A 26,751-nucleotide genomic window follows, 5' to 3' on the forward strand; every position below is an offset into this window, starting at 1 on the left:
GAAATAAGAGATCATTTTATTTATTTATCTCTGTAATGAATATTGAATCTAACATCAATGAATAAAAATGTCTACAATAGGTGTTTCTTTGACCGGAGTGTTAGATTGTTCATATGTCTGCAGGTTACATGTGTGCAGAGAGATCAAATTAAATTTATGGAGTTTTGAATAGTTACAATCTGGTTTTCAGGGTATAAATCTGATTTACAATATTCGACCCAATAAGAGCCCAGGGCATTAAATTTAAAAATGAAAAGGTGCTAATAAGACAAAATTATTGCAAATCTATACAGTTTTGTGCAGTTTTGGTCTTTGTTTATACCCAGGCAATTGAAATTGATGTCTGAAAAAGGAGGGTTGCTTATTGGGTTGAACACGGTAACCGGTTCTCAATACAGTAATTCATGGATCAAAGTTTTGCAATATTATTCATGTGTTATGAAATCTCGAAAATATCATCTCCACGAAAATAACTGGCTATATTTTAACCAAAGTTTTATCAATGAAGACCACCAAAGCAAAATTTTGCATTTGAAGCTGTCATCTCATTCCCTGTTACATTCATTGAAAATCTCTTCATATCACAAAGATGGACAGACAAGTGAAAATCTCTCCACCTATCACATATATCTTCAAATTATCATGATTTAAATACTGTAACCCCATATCACAAACGTGAGTAAAAATCACTTCACTTCACGAAGATCAGTATGTGGAAATCACAAATTTGTGATAGAAAATTTCTTCACATATCACAGACATAGAAGTGGAAATCTCTCCATCTTTTCACTTTGAGGCATGAAGCGTGCAAATAAAGTGAAAGTGCTTTCCTCAACTTCCAAAACCGGGAAGGCTGCTTGGAAAGGAATCTCTTCATATTACAAAATGTAATCATTCAAATAAATCAATTCTATTCAATGTACTTCTGGACACTCTTTCTATATATATTAAAAATCAACAATGTACTAAATAAATTAAAACAAGCAAAGTACAGTGAACACATAAAGATAACAGTGTAAGAGATCTTAAACTTTCACTCTTCAATAAAACACAATTATAGCATTATTGAGATAAAATAATGGATAGGTAAGAATGAAATTGTTAGTATTACCTGGCAGACAATTCTGTCAAAGACTTTGAATATCTGGGGTTGAGCACAGGGGCTAGACACAAATTCTTCCAAATGTAACCCATCATTATATGTTGGTCTATTGAAGTATGATAAGCACTAGGTTGTATCAAACCCCTGTGGGTGGAATTCAAAGTCTTTTCATACAATGTACCTGGGCAATTTGCTACCTAAGTAATTTGTACATAAATAGATAATAGATATCTGGTAGTGTATTTAATCCAGCAATTAATTATATATAAGTGCCCTAGTTCTGCTATAGGACTTAGTTTATTTTACAAACTTTAACACACAAGATTCTATTAAGTGTCTCTAGTCTACTTATTATTACAATAACATCGCCTACACTGAAATTTGGTCCGCCTGGAGTTTTACTTCATATCAAAATAAATGCAAAAAGAATTCAACTTTATTTTATGAGGCCAGATCATATTGCATATAACCATCAAACAGTAACACCAAATGTTCTAAGTCTATGATAATTAAAATCTACGATTAATTGATCTAATTAATATGGGGGATCTTTATAGATATAGCTGGTATACCTGTAGGGCATCTTCCATGCAATTTGTCAAAAATTGCTAAGTAAACGTAATTTTATTGTTGTACGACGACAAGATTTACATATTTATCAATTATTGACCTTTATTGAGGTCAATATGATATTGTACTCGCCTGTTAGAATCAAGTAACAAATAAGAGCAAAACCTGAGATCCAAGGTAGGTGTAATTCTATATTGACTGAACAAAAGGTCATGAATTTTTTGTATTATCCACGAAAGGTAGATAAAATATAATTTAAGAAATATAATTGCATTAATTTGTACCAATCTTAGCTGCTTTAGTGTCCACTGAAATATCTTTATAGTAATCTTACAGTGCTTGTGTTTATTTCATTAGATCTACTATATAAAGCTACAACTACAAATCTTTTAGTCACTTCTATAATTGCATTAAAACCAGTCAAAATGTTGAAATTTGAATGAAGAGTAATATCTGTTATACTTTTAGATTATACATGTACATCTATGAACAATATGATTGTAATAATACTGACACTGTTACGAAACAGTAACTGATCTAATTTCAAAATTTTTATTACAACATTGATTTTATATCACATAATTAAACAATGTTGTTAATTTCTTTTCACAATGTAATACGGCACCATCAACAAAACAAGAAAAATGTTTTAAACATACACATATATTTGAATACAGTATAAATAAACTCAAATAAATAAACAGAAAACTTTGAACAAAATCAAATAGTTACCTAAATGCATTTAAAAAGGAATGGAGGCATGCTTATACATTGTATTCCGATACATTGTATATTTCAATATTAACACATTTACGCCGTCAGTTGTATGCCACAATGTCTACTCCATATCCATCTAAAAGGCATGTTTTATACCCAGTATGAATCCTGCATATACGGACATGTCAAATTTAGATGGGGGAGCAAAGCTGGAGTACCTAGAGAAAACCACTGACCTACGATCAGTACCTGGAAGCTGCCCCACATGGGAATCCAACTCGCGACCCATAGGTGGAGGTCTGCCGGACATCTAACCACTTGGCCACAGATAAATTAACTGCTTTGCTCACAGAGAAGTTGTAAATTTCAATAAGATCTGAGAATGGTATCTACTGTGATTGGTCCTGCTGCTAACATTTCACAAACCTGACCGTGTGCATTAAACATAATCAAACCATCCACATATTCTAACCGTCCAAAATTTACTTTGATCAAATGACCCACATATTCTGATTGGCCCAAATGTAATATTTTTTTAAACAATTTACCTCAAATTCGATCACTAATCATTGAGTATACAGGTGTTATCAATAAACAATAAGGAACATTTTCATGAAAATGGCTTGAAAGATGGCAAACAAACTGAAATCTATCAAAATAGTGGAGTTTTCTATGTGTATATGTTAATTTTAAACTAGAGATCAAATTCTGTCGTCAGTAAACAGCACTACTTACAAAATAAATGTGTCTTGTACTTTAGATAATACTGATTCATAAGACTTAACATGGTACAAAGAGGCAGGCAAAATACCAGGTAATTAAAAATGCAAAAACAAATGATTTAAATACTAGTAAACAAAACTACTGGGACATCAATGCTCATCCTCTAACCTCCATCTGGAATAAAGACAAGAGATCCGAGAGGGATCTTGGTGTCCACCAAAGAATGATCTATGTCTGACAAACAAAAGAGGGATCTTTTCTCTGCTTTTTAAACTTTTACTACATATTACTTCATATGAAATTTGAGACAGATCCCTTCAGTACTTTCTGAGATATATAACAGTAACTAACTTCAATTATCAAAATCCAAGATGGCTACCTGTCGGCCATTTTTTTGACCAATTAGTCCGCAAATGCAATATGCACAACTAAGGTCCTTTGGGAACTTACATAAAATTTGAGACAGATCACTTAAGCACTTTCTGAGAAAAAGTGGTAACAAGCTTCAACTATCAAAATCCAAGATGGCAGCCTGTCTGCCATCTTCTTCATCTATTGGTCCCCAAATGCAATATGCACCGCTAGACCCCTAGGGGGACCTGTACATGCAATTTGAGACAGATCACTTCAGTACTCTCTGAGAAATAACGGTAACAAACTTCAATTGTCAAAATCCATGATGGTGTCCTGTCAGCCATCTTGTTCACCGATTGATACCAAAATGCAATATGCATAACCAGGGACCTAGGGGACCATGCACATGTATTTTTGAGACAGCTCCCTTCAGTACTTTTTGAGAAATAGCGATAACACACTTCAATTGTCGAAATCAAAAATGGTGGCCTGTCGGCCATCTTGTTGATCGATCGGTTCCAAAATGCAATATGCACGACTAGGGCCCTAGAGGAACCTACATCTGATGATGGAAGGCTAAAAAGACGAGAAAAGGTAGGATAGGACCAATGCATCCAACATACTGTCCCTCCCCTCATCGATTTCACCTTTGGGGCCACCATATGCCCCTATGACAGGGGTGTAATATCTTAGAGTGTTGCTTGATACCTAGAAAAATGTCATATCAAATCAAAATCAAGTTCTTCTAAGAGATGCAAGGTCAAAATGAATCTAAATATTAAATAAATATGAATGAATTATTGCTTAGATATAAAAAGGTGAACACTTAAAATTGTGCTTGTAATTTCATTAGAAATATAAAACAACAATAGCACAGAAAAATATTGACCTGATTTAAAACTGAAAGAAAAAAAGATTGATTAGTTTCCCTGATACATGCACTAATTATAATGGTATTTAATTATGACAATGAATTTTAGAACCATGGGATATACTACATAACCCTAATATTTTACTGAATATCCTGATGATTATGACATTACCTGTAACTTCAAATTAAATGATAATTAATACTGATATGTACCCTAAACTAAATAACCCTGATATACAAAATGTAGGTCCAAAAAGATACTGCACCTGAGAAAAAGTTTATCCTATTTTCGGCCTGGCATTTAAACTACGAATTCAAATACATTTGTACATGTACATTACTCTAATACAGATGTAATTATGGTTTTTTTTCTTCTTTAATGTTCAAGGGTTGAGATTCCAAGGAATGAGTACCAGTTATTTTGAGAATATTTTCCAGGTTTCAATATTATATCCAAAGAAAAATTATTATGTCTATAAGTTTGCCAGGGACTGAGCCAAAGCTCTGAAACCAATGGTTATTTTCTCTTTCAGAGCTCTGTCATAGTTATACTAAAGAGATATTGTTAATATCAAAAGGATATGGGTCCTAGGAATACATATATATATATATATAGAATTATTTGATTATAGGAACAAAATTTCATAACATAATTTCCACTTGTATATCACGTCAAGAATCCAATTTTCTAGCTACATGTATCTCCAGCCATGATCATTATACATATACATGTTAATGCGAAGAAATCTTTCATATATCACAAAATAATTCAGACTAGTAATACAGGAGATGTACTGAGATCAATGAACAACCCAGACCAAGTTTGATATCCAAAGTTCAGGCCACATATAATGTTATAAATATTCCTGAAATTTTGATTACTATACACACTAAACTCAAATATGATGCCCTAAGTTTATACTTTATGTTATGTGCTCTGCTTGAATTGGGTTTTACTGTTTACCACATATTCTATTTTGAAGTAACGTAATCTATTTTTATTATTAATGAAACCTACTATCAGAATTTTTACTTCATGATGGTAAAAAATGAGTAGAGGAATGTATATTGAGAAATTATACCCAAATGTACACAGTACTGACTGAAGTTGGCGAGTCAATTGACATTCATAATAATGATTTATAATAAATATCATCTTCCATGTATCAATGCATTTTCCAATAAGAAGAGTGAAAAGAAGAACATATATATCTAGTATAAGAAAATATCCTTATATTCCAGATCAATATCCATGTCTGGTTATTTCCCAAGTCCAATTTATTTTCCTGATCATGACCAATTCCGTCCCCTCAAAAATAACTGCTTCAACAGCCTCATATTGCAGATAAACGTGATATCTAATAGTCAACACTTTATGTAAACATTTCACGCATAAAGTAACATGAAAATCAACATACTTCAATTGATTATCACAAAAATGTTGTACCATTCCTTTTCTATATACAATGTGCGACACATCGCTTTTTACAGGGTTCTTGTGAAGTAAACAAAACATAACTTACATTAAATATTACTATGATATTTTTGTTTTTCTGGATGTCTATATTCATATCAATATCTTACTAATTAAGCTAGAATTCATCCTTTTACATAGTACAAATCTTACAAGGTTGACTTTGCAGCAAATACATACAACATTCTGAATCAAAGCTTTCTTTTTCCAAGTTTTTTGCTCACAAAGCTTGTAAAATTTTTAAAAAGTTTTCTTAACATGTACATTCTCCATATTTTAAATTGATATAAATCAAAAGAATGACAGTGTCCTTAACTAATAAATAGGAATGATTTGAAATCACAGATGTGTTCTCTGTTAGTAAATTACACATTTCATATCTGATATTCAATATAAAAAAAATCAACAAAAACATAATAAAACATATTCTGCCAATTTGGCAGCCATTTTAAATTTGTATTCCATCTGTATATTAAATATTATCTAAGATTAGAAAGAAATATCATTAATTCATTAATTCAAATAATCTAAAGAGAGGACTCTAAGATAGGCTAAACCTGAGTATGGACCAATGATCATAAAATAGTCTTAGATTGAAGTTTTTGTTTAGCTAATCAAAATGACTTTTTGTAACGTGATCTGTGATTGGCTAAGTCTGAACTTCAGACTGTTTTAGACTTAAGACTGTTCCATGATCTTGGAGCCCGAAGTCCAATCTCATTGACATTTAACATTTTTTTGTCAACAATATATTTGAAAATTGAATTTTTAATAATCTGTTCATAATTTCATTCTACTACATATATCTACCTGTCATTATACACTAAATACTTCCTGTACATTAAAAGTGAGTCGTATGGTTTTCTTCTGTCAGTCCAGAATCTAGACTATCTTGTCCAGAAGTCCAGCTGTTGTGATTACCTCCCTTGCCTGTCGCCCCTGGTTGTGGTGAACCAAGGGGAGACTCGAGTTCATCAATGTCACCTGCATCATTACTATTGTTACTGTTTGTCAGATTGGACATGGACAGTCGGACGGCGTGAACACGGAAATGTAGTCTTGACTCTAACAAATAGCCTTTGTACTTGTTCCTGCAAAACAAACAAGTTTGTTAGGATTTAAATGGTTGTGTCCCATAGCCAGGGTTACTCAAGACATGCCAAGTTTTATTGTTACAATGATTTAAGCAAAGCGAAAGCACTACTCACACACTCTACACTACTGTTTGTATGTTTAGGTGAATAAAACACTTGTCATTGTCATTTACAAAATAGGCAACCAATCCCAGGAGTGTAAAGATTATCATTTAAGGAAAATTTTCCTAACGTAATGCCAGATACCTGTCAAGGTCAAGTATACATTGGTATTCTTTCAGTAGCACTATATGTATACAAAATCTAACAGAATCACACATACTTTGCCTTCTCCAGAAGAACTTTGACTTCATTCCAATTCTCCTCTGATAGATTCAGGATGGCCAGCTCAACTACTGCATAGGGCACCAGAAACGTGTCTTTCTTAATGTTCTTCTCACTGTCACAGAGGTCAAAGTTGAACACAGGTGAAACAAAAAGTAATGTCAAAAGATCAATTTATTTTATATATAGAGTCAAAAAATCAAAAGGCAAATTATGGTCTTTTCCCCTAGCTAAACCACCTTAACGTCACCATGGATACACTTACTTTTCAACAATTTCTGTAAAGCATTGTCGTGCCTGGAAGTTCTGAGATCTGTGTTTGAGACACACACCCTTCAACAGTAGTGCGAGACAGTAGTCATCCATGAAACAGGGCCGGGAAGCTGGTGGTCAAATCATAAGTCTACATTAAGATGGCATTAAGGAATCACAATCAGTTAGAATGTCATGATCAATGGGAAATTAAGGTAGAAAACTAAAATTAATGTACAATTTGTAACAGTATCAAACTTTGGACAACAACTTAGGAAAAACTATATCTGTAAAAATATAGCTAACTCCAACTTTTGTAACCATTCTTTTCAAATATGTTTATTAAATAATTAGCGGTATTGTTATGAATAATCTAAAAGTTAATCCACATAAATTTGTGTACATACACATTTGGTCACCAAAGCAAACCAATAATAATGAACATCAATGTATAGATATATCGTCATGACACCTAACGGCCTGGTAGAGTACTACTTAATTGTTATACATATCAACAAGCAGATACGCGATGTTCAGACATTTTTTCTAAAGAGAAAACTTGACGTGATCGGAGGACTGGTTACCATGATGGCAATTAACTTTTTGACAACAGGACACAATCTTAAGTTTAGACTTAGCCAATCACAGATGATGTTAAAAATGTAACATTTTTTTTATTGGTAAGCAAAAACTTATTAGTCTAAGAAAGTTTCATGATCTTGGGGCCAGATGTAAGAAACGATAGACTCAGAGATAAATCTTAATTTAGTATACTGAATATTTACCTTTGGTCTCCACAATCTCATTGATTGTCCTCTCTGTGATCAACAGGAACGGCTCCAACAGGGGATCATTTTTACTGAGGATGTTGAAACCATTCAACAGGTACACCATTTCCTAAAAGAAACTTAGCAATTCATTTCTATCTTTGTCTTAATATCATTTAAATTTATTGGAAATTATAGAATAGTGAGTATCTGTACAGTGGGTAAATTTTGCAGGTGGGTATTTTTGCTTTATTAGCATTTTCACTGAAATATGCAAATTCTAATAGAACATCAGTGAAATTCAAGACAATGAGGAAACCTTACCAGGGCTGGGAGAAGAAGCTGGTTCCCTTCCTCTTGGAATCGTTTGGCTTTGTGAACAGCAAATTTTTCCAATGGAATGGACTTGCCTGCAATCCTTTGTTTAAGTTTTGGCACCTCCCTGTAAATATTTTGGCATATTAGATTAATAAATTATGTTTCCCTACCTTGAGGTTGTGGAATGATATCACACCCAAGAGGTATATATATAATACATGAAAATACAACCAATGGCTTGCAGAGGGTTACGGTTCGATATTTCTTTATTCCCCGCAGGTTGAAATTTTGTTGTGATACCATCTTGATAGGGAAAGGTTATTTATCTCAACATACAAAAGAAAAGTATGAGACAATGTCTCCAAATAAAAAGAAGCATTCTTACAGTGACACGTCAAATGTCGACAGCATGTCAAAATTGATGATATCGAAAATGAATGCTACAGATATGCCAAATGAATTCATGATGTCATGAAATTATTTTGACACAACTTTCGGTTTAAAACGTTAGCGCCCAATCTGTCATACCCTCATGGCCAATTAAAACCAGTGACAAAACAGTGAATTATGTGAAAAACAATCTTTAATTTTCTGTTTTAGTTTCAGTACCTCCCTTTAAATATCTTGTTATATAAGATAAACTCATAGCTATAATATTGATTAGTAAAACTCTTTCTTTGAGATAAATTCCTTAATTGACTGTCTGATTGGTGTAAGTTTCCTACCCAAACAAATAGTTGAGATGATCCTGTGTCTCCTGAGAGCGATCCTCACACATCAATAGGAAGCAAGCCTTCAGGTATGTATATGTAGCCTTGCTCCAACGACTCTCCTTGCATAACTTCTCCGCATATTTCATGGCCATCAACCAATCGGATTTGAAACTGAAAATCAAACACTATATCAATGACCATACTTTTCACAGGAAACATTCATTCAAAATATTTAACAAACATATATAGCAGGCAAAACAATGATCTCATTTAAGTATTGGCCATTGGGGAATGATACTCATATAATAATAAATTTGCAAATAAATTCAAAATAAAAAAGAGACCTTATGTAATATCACAATGTAATATCACAGTAACAAAGTAAATGAAACCAATATCATCATTTATACTTGAAATTGGTATTCCTTAAAAGTACCCTTTTTTGTTCAAATTTTAAAACACCGGGCCAAATTAGGTACTTCAAGCCATTATCAAGGCTGTTCATCTACAGACAGTTTAACTGAACATGTATTTTGACACTTGGTCCAAAAGAAACAATATCATTTACAACATGGTGGCATCAATTTTTCCCCAAAAGTTTTTGAAATCGAATCATAGCATAGAATGATCAAAACAAAATTGTCCTTGTATACATGTAATTAGATCTAAACATCCAAACTGTACCTACCAGTAACACCACATGAGTTCCCAGAAACACAGATGGTGGAACTGTCTCCATTCCTGCTGGCATTCTATAGACTCCTCAAATTTACTTATTGCCTATGTGAAGACAAGGAATGAAATCATGGATTGAAAATTATGAAGAGAACTGAAATTGATCAAATAAATGTACTTGGAAATAGAGTTAAACTTAAAATATTTGAATTATTACTAAAATTATCTATTCAGAGAAATATATGTCATGGATCCAGACGCTGATACTGAAATCTCAGGAACAGGGAACAGATTTGATCATGGTCTAATATGTAAACAAAATTCAGCAGTCAGCGAAATTCATACCTAATCTGGACAGCTTTGGCTGGGGACGCATATGTTCAGATGATCAAGGGTCCAATGTACTTTTAATCAGTGATGGTATCATTAGTCATCTGATATATTTTAACACTGTAGTGATATCTTTATAAATCAGTACGATAATAACACAATTTGGCACACTTACACTATCAATATTTCCTCTAACTTCAGCTATACGCCCAGCAAAAAACAAAAACAAAGCACCCTGAAAAAGATAACGATATAATGACAACAAAAGAAAATGTAAACAAAGTACTCAGGTCAGAGTATTAGAAACACTCTTCATACAAAAATTTGGATATACATAGATTTTCTACATTTTTTTTTGTTTTTTTTTGTAATGTTTTTAATTTTGTTTTACAACCACAAGCCTATAATAATTAGATTGTGTCTGCATTTTATTTTTCAGTCAAATATTTAGGTCAATTTTTTAACATACCGATATATAGACCTACATTTACTTTCAGAATTGCAATAGAAACTCACTTTTGGAAATCGTTTTAAACAATTTTGTAAAAGATCATCTGCAAGACTAACATCTCCATCAGCTAATCCTGAAACAAAATCAATAGTTTTTGAAATTATTTTTTGTGGTTTTTTTTTTATTTTTTATTTTGAGAACAATGAATAGAGGGAAATTAGTCTTTATAGGCAGGTTGAATTTGCGACCTTATAAAAATGCAATTATTAAACAGATGGTCTTTATACAGAGGTGGTCACTAAGGCAGGTTTAACTATATTTGCACAACTGAAAACCAGGGTAGATTTGAGAATACAGACTTAATACAAAATATACATACCTCATACAAAAGATACTGACATAATACAAAATATACAGACCTAATAAAAAAGATAATGACCTAATACAGAAGATACTGACCTAATACAAAACAGACTACAGTATGGTAGGCTATAAGCACTACAGAACATAGCGGCCCTCGTAGACTTGACAACACCTCTGTCCCCTTTTGTAGTTCCCGTAATCCTACTTTCTGAAATGTTAAATATCATAACATAAAAGAATTCCACAGCCTATACCGTTCATTATTCTACAATCAATGAAACATGCCTTTCAATACTTAAATGTACTTTTTACAACAAAATATGGTTATAACAAATATTCAGGGATAAAAGACATTTGGATCAGTACGGGTTGAAGATGCAAAATTGATTGGTCGATTCATAAAAATCAGCATTTATGTTTTCATTATTTAGATCCAGGTCATTTGACTGTTTTCATTTAGATACAATTTCATGGAAAACATGGCCCATTACTTTATTATTTACCTTATTGCCAGAGAACCCTACAAATTCTAGTAGTTTTAGTACTTTTCCCGGAAGCAAAGAGATCATCTGAAAAGTAAAATGAAAATAAGATTTTGTCATCATGCCAACAAGATCTAGTCTCTTTCTATCAATCAAGTGATCACAAAGTTTTAAGGATTACCATTTTGTCTACATTTGACATCTGTGAGATTTTAACTTTGAAGAACTATCCTCTATTTATTGTTACAGTATATAAATGTTTGATTATAAATTTGATTTTATTAACTAATGTAATTATAGATTATTTTGATGGATATAGATTTTTATTTCTATGTCAGATGTTTTGGAATCATTATGAAGTGCTCCTAAAACACTTACCAAATTAAAACCACCAACACCCATTCTCACTCCACTTTCAAAGTGTATTTTCTCCTCTTTGAATGTTCTGTGTTTGAGCATTTTGTTGCATTCTCTGAAAGATGGAAATTTAAAGATTTGGAATACGATATGGTTAAAGTTTAGCCAGAAAGTACATGGTATGTGAAAATTAATGCTTAGTTACACATTTAAAACAGTTGAGTTGCTACACTTGTCCAAATACCGTGCATAAAATCAAAATTATTATCAAAACTACTAATTTTGAGACTATACTGGTAAGCATAATTGAAGACACGTTTGGGTTTTTTTTAACTTGAATCTACATGTTTTTTCAAACCATCTAAATAACATATCGAGAGTTGAATCAGGGGAGATAACTTACTTGTAGACCTTGTAACATTCTCTAATTTTGAGTCCACCTTTCACAAAGCTGATGAGATTTTCGTCCTGTACAAATGTTAGGAGTGCCCTGATCATCAGACATTCTGCATAGCAAAGTTCTGCATGGATCTCAACTGGAAAAAAATTGTGGTCAGTTACATACAAGTATATCATAAAGCATTGTACTGTTCATGTCCAGCTTTCCGGGGACGTTATCAAAGTTATAATAAATGTAATATCAGAGAATGGCCACCAGTCTCTTGAATATTTAAAGCATCACTAAAATTTGGCCTTAATATTATTGTCTCTTCTACATGTCTGATTCTTGTTTCAAACTAGGGGGAGATAATCTAGTATTATAACTCTGCTGAGAAAGTCTTATAAAAAAAAATAGGATCTGGTGGCCACTCTAATGATATAATATAAAACTGATTAAGCTGATAAACACTGTTTATACAGCAAACATACTGTGTGACTTAATTCATTAATATATTCACATTTTATAATCTTATTGATCTGTGTTTAACTACATGTACATGGTTGACTTTTTTAGCCATTCATTCCTTCTGAGGAGTCTTTACATCGGTGTCATTACTTGCCTTCTGAGAGATCATTGTAGTTATTACGACTAGAGCTGCGTGTGATTGCCTCCAACATGGACACTTTCCGTCGATACTTATTGCACACCACCAACGATGATTTGATAGTCTGAATGGCGACCTCAATGTCATTCTGAGTGGAAGAACACAAAAAAACACATATACACTGGGCACAAAAACTGGATAAATTTTAACCAATTTATGTTATGTATATATATATGTATCTTATAAATGATTATAATGATTTAGTAGGCATGTAAGAATGTGTTCAGCACACCAATCAAAATGTTTCCACACCTATTTAAACTTACCATGTCAAAGGTCATGATAGCTTGTAGATACATGATGGTACCATAGCCAAGGGAATGGTACATACTCCAGTCGACACTGTAAAACAACAGCCAATTATATTGAAGAGGTAAAGTCTAGAGTTCATACCTCTCCTGAATCCCCCAAAACAGGGTTCCTTTAAGCCCTTTATAAGAGAAGCAATTAGTTTTAAAGCCCAGCTCCCTGAATAACAAAGCAAACCCAAGGAGTTACTTCCCTTGGCATACACTCACAGACGTTATTCCCTTCACTACCACAACAGACTAGAAACAGTTATACCAAAAACCAATGAGTTACTTCCCCTGATATACCAATACATAAAGAGTTACCTCCCCATGTAACCTACTAAACTAAACAGAAGGTAATTCAATGGAACTAGTTAACTATAAAACTTGAGGCCCAAAGGCCTAACAATGATATATTGAGTGTTGACTCTTTATGGCCCCTGGATATCATCAGTAAATATAAGGACCAATTCCATCATGCATTGTAATAATAAGTATCAGTATCAGGCAGTTATCTGAGAGATCCTCTAGTCTCAAGGGTCAGTTAGGAATACGTCGTCAATAATGTTTAACTGCTATCTTCCTCCTCATAGCTGAAACATAGTTTGACCCCTTTCATCATTCCTATAGGAAATCAACATAACACATATAAATATGTTTTCGCCACATCAAATATACATGACTGTAGTAAAACTGACCCCCACTTCGAAGGAAATCCTGAGAACTAATTGTCATAAAATTCATTATTGTAAGAACCTAAGATTCTTTAATCTAGAGTAAATGCATCTGATTCTACCAAATGTAGAAATTATCTTTCAGATTTACCAGAACATTATACAAATAGCTTTCCACATCTGGGATGTAAGTCTGAATTCAAAGAGGGGCAAGTTGCAAAGTTATGATTGTAAGTTAGTGAGCTTTTTTAATTTTTACACATACTTTCACTCAACTAAACGGAACCACAAGAGCAAGAGAAAACTCCACTAATATGAACAACATAAATCTACTATCATAAAAGGAGCCCCCCCCCCCCCCCGGACACTTTATATTGTAGAAGATATATACCATGTGAATGAGTTGTCTCCCTTAACTTACCATGGCTGAAGTAGTTCCCTGGCTTCAGTAAACTTGTTGTTGAAAAACAAAGTAAGTGCAAGGTTTGCTTGTTCCACACAAGATGCCAGGTCCTGTGGGGTTGGCCTGCAAAATACAAAGTCACAAATGATTCTCTCATGAGTAAATAGAAATTGATACCATATTTGCCATAGCAAGTGCCCCACCTCCTATAATTAAGCACCCTTTCCATCTGCTCGAGGAGTTGTAGTAATATAAATGCCCCTCCTCCCCTCATTCCATATATTCAACAATGTTTTATAACTGTATGATGCTTACAACATTGGCAATGTATCACATATTACGGTATATGAACTTTCAGAAGTGAACCATGGCGTAATAGTGTTCCTCAAAAGAAAGAAGGCATATGCATGTTTACTATGACAGACGAATGTGCCATCAGTACAGAAAAAGTTCAAATATAACTCACTGACATTTGAGGTTTTTGGTTTCCTAATAATCTTTGTTATGTTGAAGTGTTAATTATGGCGAATATTGTATCTATATCTGATATTTGGCCATTTGTAGATTTAAAAAACAATTAATAATGCTATATATAATATTTATATAATTATTTATTCATGTAGTAAATTAATTACATGTACATAAACCTACAAAAATTTGATTTCATTTTCATTTTCCTAATACCACTCAAGGATCTCATAGAATGCAAAACCACTTTGACAACCAACATTGATTTTATCGATTGATGTGTCACACTTGAAGTTAAATTCAAGTTGGTCATGCAAGCGTTTCAGTTCTCTGCTGCAGTCCAATTTATTTTCATATCTCTTTGTAACCCTTTAATCATCAAGTTATCCAATCACATGATCTAACTTCTGATTAATTGTGTCCATTAAAAGCATTATATCCTAGAATTGATATTTTCCTAGTGTGCAGAATATAATGATAAACAATATTATTGTAAACTTTTATGATATTTCATTGTAACAAATCACAAAATGTACGTCAATATCGATCCTGGTCATTAACTTTAACCAATGTATCAAAACTAACACAGCTTTTCAATATTGAAAACATATTTTTTTCCTAATCGCCAGTGTTCCTGATACAGTACAGATATATAAAGATCACTTTTCCAATTATACACTATGCCTAGACATTTGTAACTGGTATCGTTATAGACTGCTTCCTGAAGCCATACAATATCAGTTAACGACATAATTAATTCAACAGAAAATCTCTCATTAACACAGAAAGCAACGGCTGGGAAATTAAGCCATATAGCAACAAGAAACATTTTCACTCACTCCAATGTTTCTGTGATTGGTAAAAAAAAATTAACATCAGTATATAAACGAGCTTGCAAAAAAGGAAAAAGGAGAATCCAGGAATAGAAGTATACAGGAAAATAGGATCCGGAGAATCATGGAAAAGAGGGTGTTCTTTACCGGAAAAGTGGTATATCTATTCAAAAGAAATCTCCTAGAAGGCAAATTGAATATCCAGGCAAAACAGGTATCATATGGGTAAATTTTATGTTGTCAGTGTGATCAGTATTGATATAAATACATATGTAACAGCATTGGACAGGGCAATTGTTCAAAATTGACCAGGTACCCTTACAGCTATTCTGTCAGGGGTCGTGGTGGCGGATTGGTAAAGATGTCTCCACATATCATCATAAGCCCTCCACCTCTGGGTCATGAGTTCAAATCCCATGTGGGGCAGTTGCCAGGTACTGACCAATGCTTAATGGTTTTTCTCCAAGTACTCCAGCTTTCTTCCACCAACAAACCTGGCACATCTTTACATGATCCTGGCTGTTAATAGGACGTTAAATTATTAAAACCGAAACCCCTATTCTGTCTTTGCACATTACAGAGTTATCTCCCTTGCGGACTAGTATTGAATGGGACATCATTGCTTTGTAAGCAAAATTATTTCATTTTGTCAAAAAAGTATGAAGTTACACTCTCCAACATACGTGTATGACCTCACAATCAATACCTGCGCGCAAGGGCAGATAACTCTGTAATATTGTATATGCAGAATAACCAATTGCAAGCTAACTGCTAAAGCCATTGTTAGTGTTTGAAGGGTCTTAACTTTTAATGCCTGTGTGGCTTCTGTATTATTGTAGTATTATTTGGCTATGGAGTTTTCTTTAATATACTGTCACACATATACAAAAGGTGGGAGCCCATGATTTCTTACATTACAATGAATGGAGTCAAACTCCCATCATTAAGATGAAAGAGTGATCAGATTACTGAGAATGAAGTCACTCAAGATCAATTAATATAATATAGAAAATCAGGTTACATCTCAACTAATCACTTCTTATCTATTAACAAGAGGCCCAAAGGGCCTTAACGGTCATCTGCCTACCTTGACAATAGTAAAATTAATTATATATGGTGTCACTTTGTCAGGATCATGTCAGGATCATTTTTAATTTCTCTCAACAAATTTTATTTCAAACAAGAGGCCCAAGGGCCTTAACATATAGGAAATTAATTACATACAGTGTCATGGTAGTCATCTTCGATTTGGGATCAACCAGAAATGTAACAATACTTTGTCGGGACCATGTTAGGATCATTTCATGCAAGTTTCAGCCAAATCCCTACGGTAGAACTTGAGAAGAAGTTCAAAATGTGTTTTCAAGATGGCGGCTGTGGCGGCCATCTTGGACTTCGGATCGACCCGAAAAATAACAACACTTTGTTGGGACCATGTCAGGATCATTTCATGAAAGTTTCAGCCAAATCGCACCAGTAGAACTTGAGAAGAAGTTCAAAATGTGTTTTCAAGATGGCGGCTGTGGCGGCCATCTTGGATTTCGGATCGACCCGAAAAATAACAACACTTTGTCGGGACCATGTCAGGATCATTTCATGTAAGTTTCAGCTAAATCGCACTGGTAGAACTTGAGAAGAAGTTCAAAATGTGAAAAGTTAACGCACAGCGAACGGTGGACGGCGCACGACGACGGTTGAAACATGACGACTATAGGGGTCAGATGACCTAAAAATCCTATTGACTACAGTACCTCTGGTAGATCTTTGCATGGACTTCCAAAAATGTACATTCCAAGTATTACTTATTTAAGGGCTTTTTTCTCTACTACAACAAGTTTTTGGACAATTTCCAAATCCCAAGTATAAAAGTTTCATGCTAACTCTTCTTTTTTCCTTCTGAGTGTACACAGTGATGTGAATAGAAAGTAATTATCTTATCCAAATATAGAAGTTTGGGCGTGTGGGCTGTAACTGCTCTGTGTTTGGTATGCTTAGTATATAGTGACCTGGGTTAATGTCTGTTTCTCTATTCAGAACAGGACCTGAATTATTACTTAATAGAACATTATCTAAAAGGAGGTATAGACACAATTAGATTTTCTCTTAATAATATGTTACATGTATATTATTCGCCAGGTAAATACTGATTTCTTTTATCTATTATATTATAAATAATGTTTTAATTCTTTGTGAGTTCGATTTCAGAATACTTGAACAAAATAGCATTGTGAGTTCTCTGTAAACTTTACAACCTACAGCATAAACACATTTTCATTGGATCAATCAAAGAATTATAAGTTTGTAGAAGAACAGGGAAAAATATACATGATTCCATGATTCCTCTCAAGTGCGCCAACAAGAAATTGAACCCAGGTCGCCAGTGTGAAAAACTACCGCTCTACCAATCGTGACAGAGCCAAAGAAGCATGCTCCATCAGCTGACTGACAAAGACCAATTTAACACCATGTACAAACAACACCAACCTGCTCCTTTTACCAATTCTATGCGTACAAAAACACAGAGATGTTTAAAAAGTTTAATTTGATTGAAAGGTGTGTATAAAATATGACATATAATATTTTTTTAAATATGATTTTTTAAACTGACTGTCATCTATATTAGACAAACCTATGTGTATGTATATTATACATATTGTGTATGACAGATCATTTTCCAATGTTGATATACCAGTATATAAACATCTAGGAAAAAAACTCTACACATGATTCATCCCCTATTACACATTGACAATGCAAACCAACCTTCTCTTGTCCTATATTCTCTGGGTTTTGGATCAATTCTATCCAACTGCCAAAAGTAATAAAAATAACATTTGTGTGGAGAGTTATGTCCCTTGGGAGACATTGTCTTATTGATGTGATATCCGGTAGCCAGACCAAAGCTTGACATATAGCTCTTTAGCATATGTCTGGCAAATACATCAAAGCTAGCTTCTCCAATAATGCTTTCTTGAGAATATTCTGTCGGTTTGTTGTAAATTTCTCAGAGGTACAATTCAAAGACTTCGGGTCAACATCATAAAAGGCTAATATTACAAACTCCAGAAATGGGTTCTTCTTTAATAATCATTTCGGTCATCCCTTGTTAAAGATTTTGACACCAGTGACCTTGAAAGCATGTCAAGCTTATTTTTACATTGTGCTGCTGGCCAAATATATACCAAGCGTATAATGAACAATTTCTCTCTAGGTGTTTTGGCCTTAGAAAATTGAAGTTCAATAAAAGTGCAGTGAAACTTGTCTTAGCAACCACCTCTTTTAAAAGACCACCTGCTTAATTAGACCAATATATTAGGGCCCCAGATGACCATTTACAACACAATTTGACCCTGCATATATAGACCAATTGGCGATAAAGACCACTTTTGCCTTGTCCCTAATTGGGTGCTATGAATGTACTCTATAATGCTAAATTAGAAAAGGATGCTATTCCTGATTGTTATATTCATAAAAACAAATTCAATTTTTAAAACTGAACTTTGACAATAAAATTCTCAAATATTTTATATTTTGCACAACTATTTCTCAATACCATGCAAACAGCTCTATGTGAGTAACATGTAGATTTAACGCTTATCTACTAAGCTGAGCAACCTTGCTAAAAATAGATGAATAATGTAAGAAACCATAAAAATCACCCAAGAAGACTTCCAACAAATGCATTTCCTTTAATAGAATAGTGTGAGAGAAGCCTGCAGACAGAAATCTAATTTAAGAGTTTCTGAATCTAAACTTTGATTGATCTCGGTGGAAAACGCAATATTGTAATGTAAAACCAAAACAAAAAATTATTTCATCTCATTTTTATCCACAACTCTATGGATGGTTTGACTGAGCCATAAACGGGCTTGCCTATATGAACAGAAATACAGAAAATCCATTTTGTGATCAACAACACTTGGGACAGAAATCTAATCAATGCTGACAGGAAATGCTGGCTGGCTGACTTGGAGCAGAGTTACTGTAATCTTATTCACCCTACAGACCTAAGTGGACAGCTCTATATCAAAGGATAGAAGAGTCCATTCAGGTTAATAGGGCATAGTACATAGGTGTTAAAAGCAAATGATTAAGCCAAAGAAATACCCTATTGTATACATTAATGCTGAAGGAAAACAACTTAAGGTTGACCAAAACATAATTAAATAGACCACTAATTTGACGAACTTATCAGGATTATTCTGGATACCATTAAATACACTTTAGAGATCAGCATTTGTATGGCAATTTTTTCTAGGTATATTCCAGGGTATTAACTCTATTTGCTCTGCTTGGTTTAGTTGGTGTTCCATATCCCCCAACAACTAAGTTTATTGTGGGTTTACTTAGGTTTAGTGGTAGAAATTGAAAAACTGAAGTCCCCGAAGTAAAACCACCAACCAACATCCAGTAAAATTATTGCAGTTCAAAGGGCATAATAGTGCTGTCTTGTCGAAATTAGAAACAGCTAGAAATACAGATATCAAGTTTAAAAATGATTTGTGTTTCATTCAAGAAACAGGCGAAATCAGTCGATGGAAAATACTTAATACCTAAAATCCAACCACACTCTGAATCTGTTGTGATTGTCCTCACCTTTTGATAGTATACATGCTAGTGGTGTTCCGATTAATCAAGTTTGTCTAGTATCGTTGGTTTAAGGTGTTTGATCAATTAATCAAGTAAGAAACCTGTAATCAAGTTTGTCGAGTAACGTTGGTTTGAGGTGTTTGATCAATTAATCGAGTAAGAAACCTGTAATCAAGTTTGTGAGTATCGTTGGTTTGAGGTGTTTGATCAATTAATCGAGTAAGAAATCTGTTATCAAGTTTGTCGAGTATCGTTGATTTGAGGTGTTAGATCAATTATTCGAGTGAGAAATGGTAATCAAGTTTCATCGAAATTTTCCTGACAAACCAAAGTATAAAGTCAGCTGTTCAGTAAAACATGCAAAAAATCACAGCTAACTTGTAAAATCATATCATTTCAATTTTCAAGCGTCTAAATGAATTGAAGAGTGCATAAGCACTACTTAGTAATGTAAACGTTCAGATGAGCATGATTTGTGAAGAAAATAAGCGACATGAAAACATGACAGCACAGAGAGGCCTCGCTATCGTAAGTGATTTTAATCGATCATTGATTGGTTAAACAAAACTAATGATCGACCATGAAATTTCAACTGATTCCCAACACTAGTGCATGCATGTACAAATCAAAATAACCAGCTAGCTTATAATACCAGGAACTCGGGAGATGTCTCTCATAGAATAATGTCAATGACACATTAACTACTACAAAAGTACATTAATTTTTGCTTACTTTTAAGGCTTTCTGTGAAGAAATGTCACAGGTGACACTAAATTACATCCTTTGACATTTTTTGATAAATTATACCAGCATGTTATCAGGACAATGATATATTAAGTATTCTCCAGATACTGGAGTGTTCTGTAGTGAACAGCAGTAATAAGGAGTTGATGTTCACCTTTCCAGTTGAAATGCCCTTACATCTTAGATCTTATATACGTCACTTGCCCATAAAGCCATCTTATAATTACCAACACCAACTTCAGCAAGTCACTGCTAATCTACTGTAACAGACTAACGAAAGCAGAAAATAATTCAGTCAGCCCCGGTTCGAACCCAAGACCTCTGAACACTAGCCAGATGCTCTATTGACATCAGCTACTTGGTCACTGATGATTGAACCAGCCCAATCCTGCTACACTATAACATCTCGTCAAGAAATTGTACATAAACTTGTTACTTATTATTTGAATGGTCTATCTTTTGAATATCTTATTTCTATATTGCTAATGACTTTAAACTTTAATTGGTATGCATGGACAAAACAATAAAAGCATACATTTTTCTCTATTATCTATCTATTTTGATGAAATGTGTGCAGTCACGAAGCCAAAACTCAACTGTATGTAGAAACTAGTACTGGTATTTTGATTGACAAACTCAATTGTATGTTTAGAAACCAATATTTTGATTGACATTGGCATATGGACAATCAAATCATTAAGGTGTACTGTGTATGAATACATGACTTTAACTCTCATGAATAACATCAATCATCAGTAGCTGGAGAAATCAATGTTACATGATTAGGCAAGTTAACCTTTGATATTCCAAACAGAATTAGAAATCTTCACATCTAGACATTAGGCAATCTATCAAATGTTATGCTCAACTAGGACTTCTGAGAACTGATATATTTACAAATTATATGTGTTTTATCAAAATATGAAAAATATACACATTATACACTCAATAATTTCATTGGTATAGAGAATCATCTATCCAAACTTGGCAAATAACCACTACTATCACTCTGACCAAACCATTGACCATCACTCTGACCATACCATTGACCATCACTCTGACCAAACCATTGACCATCACTCTAACCAAACCAAACTATTGACCATCACTCTGACCAAACCAAGCTAACTGACCATCACTCTGACCAAACTATTGACCATCACTCTGACCAAACCAAGCTCATTGACCATCACTCTGACCAAACCATTGACCATCACTCTGACCGAACCCAAACCATTGACCATCACTCTGACCGAACCAAACTATTGACCATCACTCTGACCAAAACAAACCATTGACCATCACTCTGACCAAACAAACCATTGACCATCACTCTGACATCCCAAACCAAACCATTGACCATCACTCTGACCAAACCAACCATTGACACATCACTCTGATCAAACCAACCTAAGGAATTATTGACCATCACTCTGACCAAACCAAACCATTGACCATCACTCTGATGACCAAACCAAACCATTGACCATCACTCTGACCACACCGAACAATTGACCATCACTCTGACCAAACCAAACTATTGACCATCACTCTGACCGAACCAAACTATTGACCATCACTCTGACAGTTTTTTAAACAGCCAATAAGTCAAACATTTGTACAGCAGCAGTGGCCAGGTTGTTAAGGTGTTCCCACATACCTGTATATACAGGTATATACTGGTAAATTACCACGAGACTTCCACCATACCACCTTCCACTTTCTGTGTTTGAATCCCACACAGGACAGTTGTAGGTGTTGACAGTAGGAAGTATAGATGGCTATTCTCTAAGTACTTTTGGGGTCGTGGTGGCCGAGTGGTAAAGATGTCTCGACATATTACCACAAGTCCTTTATCTATGGGTCGTGAGTTAGAATCCCACACAGGGACAGTTGTAGGTGTTGACAGTAGGAAGTATAGATGGCTATTCTCTAAGTACTTTTGGGGTCGTGGTGGCCGAGTGGTAAAGATGTCTCGACATATTACCACAAGTCCTTCATCTATGGGTCGTGAGTAAGAATCCCACATGGGACAGTTGTAGGTGTTGACAGTAGGAAGTATAGATGGCTATTCTCCAAGTACTTTTGGGTAGTTGTGGTGGTCGATTGGTAAAGATGTCTCGACATATCACTACAAGTCCTTCATCTATGGGTCGTGAGTTTGAATCCTACACAGGACAGTTGCCAGTTACTGACTGTAGGTAGATGATTTTTCTCTTCAATTTCTACTCTACACCCATAAAACTGGGCAAATCCCTAAAAGACCATGGCTACATATTTATAGCACATTAAAAAACAAGCTAACAAACAAGTACACAGCAATCATATAAATGACCTTGACATTTGACATTTGTTTTTAAACTTCTTATCCTTCATTTCATCATCTGGTATTTCACCTCTGACCTTTATCCAACCTTCTCTATCACACATTTTACCTCTAAATTAGCTATCCTTCTAGATCTCTTTATGGGAATATATATTAATTTTCTTCATGGCATGCCTCTAATATATCTAATGACCTTATATTTGGCATTTGTGCTATCAATCTTTCACTTCAAATGTGTCCTCTACATTTGGCTCTTTAATCACACATTACAATGAAACTTTAACAAATCCATAAAAACATAGTGTTAGAGCCTGCCTCTATAGAAGTTGATAGAATATAAATCGTTACCTGGGACCTGTGTGGGACTGAGAAGTGGCCATGGTGTCAGGGTTACACTGTCAACTCCATGTTTACACAGAACTCCAAGAATAACACAGAAAAATTGAGCAGAGATGAATAATCCATGGAATAAAATCAGGGAAGAACGTTAATCCTCACTGAATGTTCTCAATCATAATTATCATACAAGAGGCAGACATCTCCCTACCCAAATGCAGTGGATCAGAAAATGTGAATGTAGCCGATCAGATAGTGCCCCGCAGCTCTATCTAAAGCTACATCCCATCGTTATTGATTGTCAAGTGCTCTGTATGGGCTATGTTCAATTCATTCCTCTGTTTAGTATGTTAGCTATGGTTTTCTGTTATCTCTCAGTCCATAACACGTGGTCGGTCTTATGTCTTTTCCCTAAACCCTTTTTTTTTCTTTTTAATAAAAAAACAATCCACAGATACAACTATTTGTAAGTCCTAAAACGTTATTTTCATTAGTAATATATAATGGACTCCCCTTTGTAGAGGAGTATAAACATTTCTGTTTGTCTACTTTCTCATTTTTCCAGCTTTTCATGATTTGTTTTAAAGAACCCCGTAAATCTTTTACATGATCTTTTTCCTTCATTTAATTTCTTTCAATACAAATCAAGACTGTTTTGAGTCTTCTCCAGATACCCATGGCCAAGGTAAAGGCAAAACAAAATATCAGATGCCTCTGTCTTTTGATTTAGAACAAGAGGCCCAGAGGGCCTGTATCGCTCACCTGGTTTATAATGCCAAGTAATGTTCTGAATACAGGTTCATTGTTTCTTATCTGAAGAAATTTGAATATTTACCTCTAATTTCCCTATTGGGCCCCACCCCTCCTGCCCCCGAGGGGTCAGAGCCAAAATTTATACAAGTTCTGTTCCCCTCCACCCAAGGATGTTTGTGGCCAAATTTGGTCACAATCCATGCTGAACTCTAGGATAAGTAGTGATTTATAGGATTTACCTCAAATTCCACTATTGGGGTCCGCCCCTCCTGCCCCAGGGGGTCGAAGCCAAACTTTCTACGAGCTCTGTTTCCCTTCCCCAAAGGATGTTTGTGGCCAAATTTGGTCACAATCCAGGCAGAACTCTATGACTAGTAGCAGTTTAAAGCAAATGTTGAGGGACGGACGGACGGACGGACGGACGGACGGACGGACGCCGGATGCCGCGCCATGACATAAGCTCACCGGGCCTTCTGGCCAGATGAGCTAAAAATCATACAATTGTTTTAGGAATTTTAGCATTTTATCACTTGACCTTGGCTTTGTGACCTTGAATGAAAATCAAGGTCAATAATTTTTTTAACTAATCTGGTAGGAATACTACACATGGGAAACCAGTCCAATACAGTAACAAGAGATTCCAAAGGGATCTTTGGCCCACCAAAGAATGATCTACATGTGACAATGGAAAGAAGGATCTTTTCTCTGCTTTTCAATTTTTTTCAAACATTCTACATATAAAATAAGAGACAGATCGCTTCAGTACTTCCTGAAAAAAAGGGGTAACAAACTTCAATTATCAAAATCCAAGATGGTGGCCTGTTGGCCATCTAGTTCACCGATCAGTCCCAAAATGCAATATGCACAGCTAGGGCCCTCTGGTAACATACAAATAAAATTTGAGACAGGTCCCTTCCGTACTTTCTGAGAAATAGCAGTAACAAACTTCAACTACCAAAATCCAAGATGTGGGCCATCTTGTTCACTGATCGGTCCCAAAATGCAATATGCATAACTTAGGGGAACCTGCATATAAAATTTGAGAAAGATACCTTCAGCACTTTCGGAGAAATAGTGGTAACAAACTTTAATTATCAAAATCCAAAATGGCTGCCTGGTGGCCATCTTGTTGACCGATTGGTCCCAAAATGCAATATGCACAACTCGGTTCCTAGGGGAACCTACATATGAAATTTGAGAAAGATCCCTTTAGCACTTTCTGAGAAATATCAGTAACAAGCTTGTTAACGGACAGACGGACGGACGGACCACAGACGAAAGGTGATTTGAATAGCCCACCATCTGATGATGGTGGGCTAAAAATGAACATCTAGGGACCTACGAAATTACTTTGTTAAAAACATAGTTTGTTATAAACATATTACAATCATCTTTATGGACATTGAAGGGGACTGGAAAATACTATGTTATAATCATGAATTTGTTGTAAGCATGTTCGTTAAATTGTGTTTTACTGTACAAGCTATCTTGACTATTGAGGGAAGTAAAGCAGAGTGTAGTTGTTTAATGACATTCTAATTTCTCACTCCCACTTGTATTTCCCCAAGGATCAACAGACAAGCCTTATTTACATTGTCTTGTGATTGTTTTCCAATCCACACAAAGTATGTATAACATCAATATGGTAATAATTCACTCAATGGCTAAGACTAAGTAAGGTTTCAAAGCAGAATGTTCTTCATTGATATATTAAACATTATAACCATCCATGATGCCCCTACAATGTATCTACTAGAGAATTACCCTAGCCTCTTGTCTTTGATGACTATAAACATTCTGCTAAAGCATGATAAAGACAAGAAGCATGTCTTTGATAGTACTAGAGCCAAAATGACAAACAATATTTATATACTAATGCAAAATTTGAAAAGGCATGATTTAAACTACATACCGTATTCGCCATAATTATCACCCCTCCCCATATAAGCACCATTCCCATTTTCTGGAGAAGGAATTGAGGTTGTATAAATGCTCCCATCCCATGGATTTAACAATGTTTTATGTGATGCCTCTAACATCAGCATTGTTACATGAACTAAGAAGCATCTTTAAGCGCCCTGGGCGGTAATTACAGTTAATATGGTATTTGAAAGGTAAACCTTTGTAATTACATCTCTACTAGTACTAGTACTGGTTACTTCTATTTTCGTGGTAGCTGTAAAACTTAGTAAGTTTCATTGGAATAATCTCATGAATTCATAGTAATCATATTAAACCACTATATGTACACATATTGGACAAAAATCATGAAAATGCATGTGGTAACTATATATATATATAGTATACAAGCTGTTTACATCAGATTTCAGCCTAACAATTGCAAATTTTCT

At 34.5% G+C, this 26,751-nt stretch overlaps 1 protein-coding gene across 1 annotated transcript in view; it reads right to left on the reverse strand.

Moving 5' to 3' along the window:
- The window catches only part of LOC138325243 (tetratricopeptide repeat protein 39B-like), a 40,219-nt gene continuing 13,468 nt past the window's right edge, over positions 1-26,751 (reverse strand). The window contains exons 3-18 of the mRNA XM_069270758.1: positions 14,369-14,473; positions 13,250-13,325; positions 12,939-13,071; positions 12,341-12,473; positions 11,959-12,052; positions 11,602-11,667; positions 11,195-11,306; positions 10,801-10,868; positions 10,460-10,519; positions 9,968-10,059; positions 9,292-9,450; positions 8,573-8,690; positions 8,267-8,378; positions 7,495-7,612; positions 7,228-7,344; positions 1-6,902 (exon numbers count right to left, since the gene is read on the reverse strand). Of these exons, the coding sequence (XP_069126859.1) occupies positions 6,653-6,902; positions 7,228-7,344; positions 7,495-7,612; positions 8,267-8,378; positions 8,573-8,690; positions 9,292-9,450; positions 9,968-10,059; positions 10,460-10,519; positions 10,801-10,868; positions 11,195-11,306; positions 11,602-11,667; positions 11,959-12,052; positions 12,341-12,473; positions 12,939-13,071; positions 13,250-13,325; positions 14,369-14,473 (1,813 nt within the window). The 3' untranslated portion in view covers positions 1-6,652. The remainder of the gene's footprint in view (positions 6,903-7,227; positions 7,345-7,494; positions 7,613-8,266; positions 8,379-8,572; positions 8,691-9,291; positions 9,451-9,967; positions 10,060-10,459; positions 10,520-10,800; positions 10,869-11,194; positions 11,307-11,601; positions 11,668-11,958; positions 12,053-12,340; positions 12,474-12,938; positions 13,072-13,249; positions 13,326-14,368; positions 14,474-26,751) is intronic.

The sequence above is a fragment of the Argopecten irradians genome, chromosome 6 (genome assembly GCF_041381155.1).
Source record: "Argopecten irradians isolate NY chromosome 6, Ai_NY, whole genome shotgun sequence".
Taxonomy (NCBI): domain Eukaryota; kingdom Metazoa; phylum Mollusca; class Bivalvia; order Pectinida; family Pectinidae; genus Argopecten; species Argopecten irradians.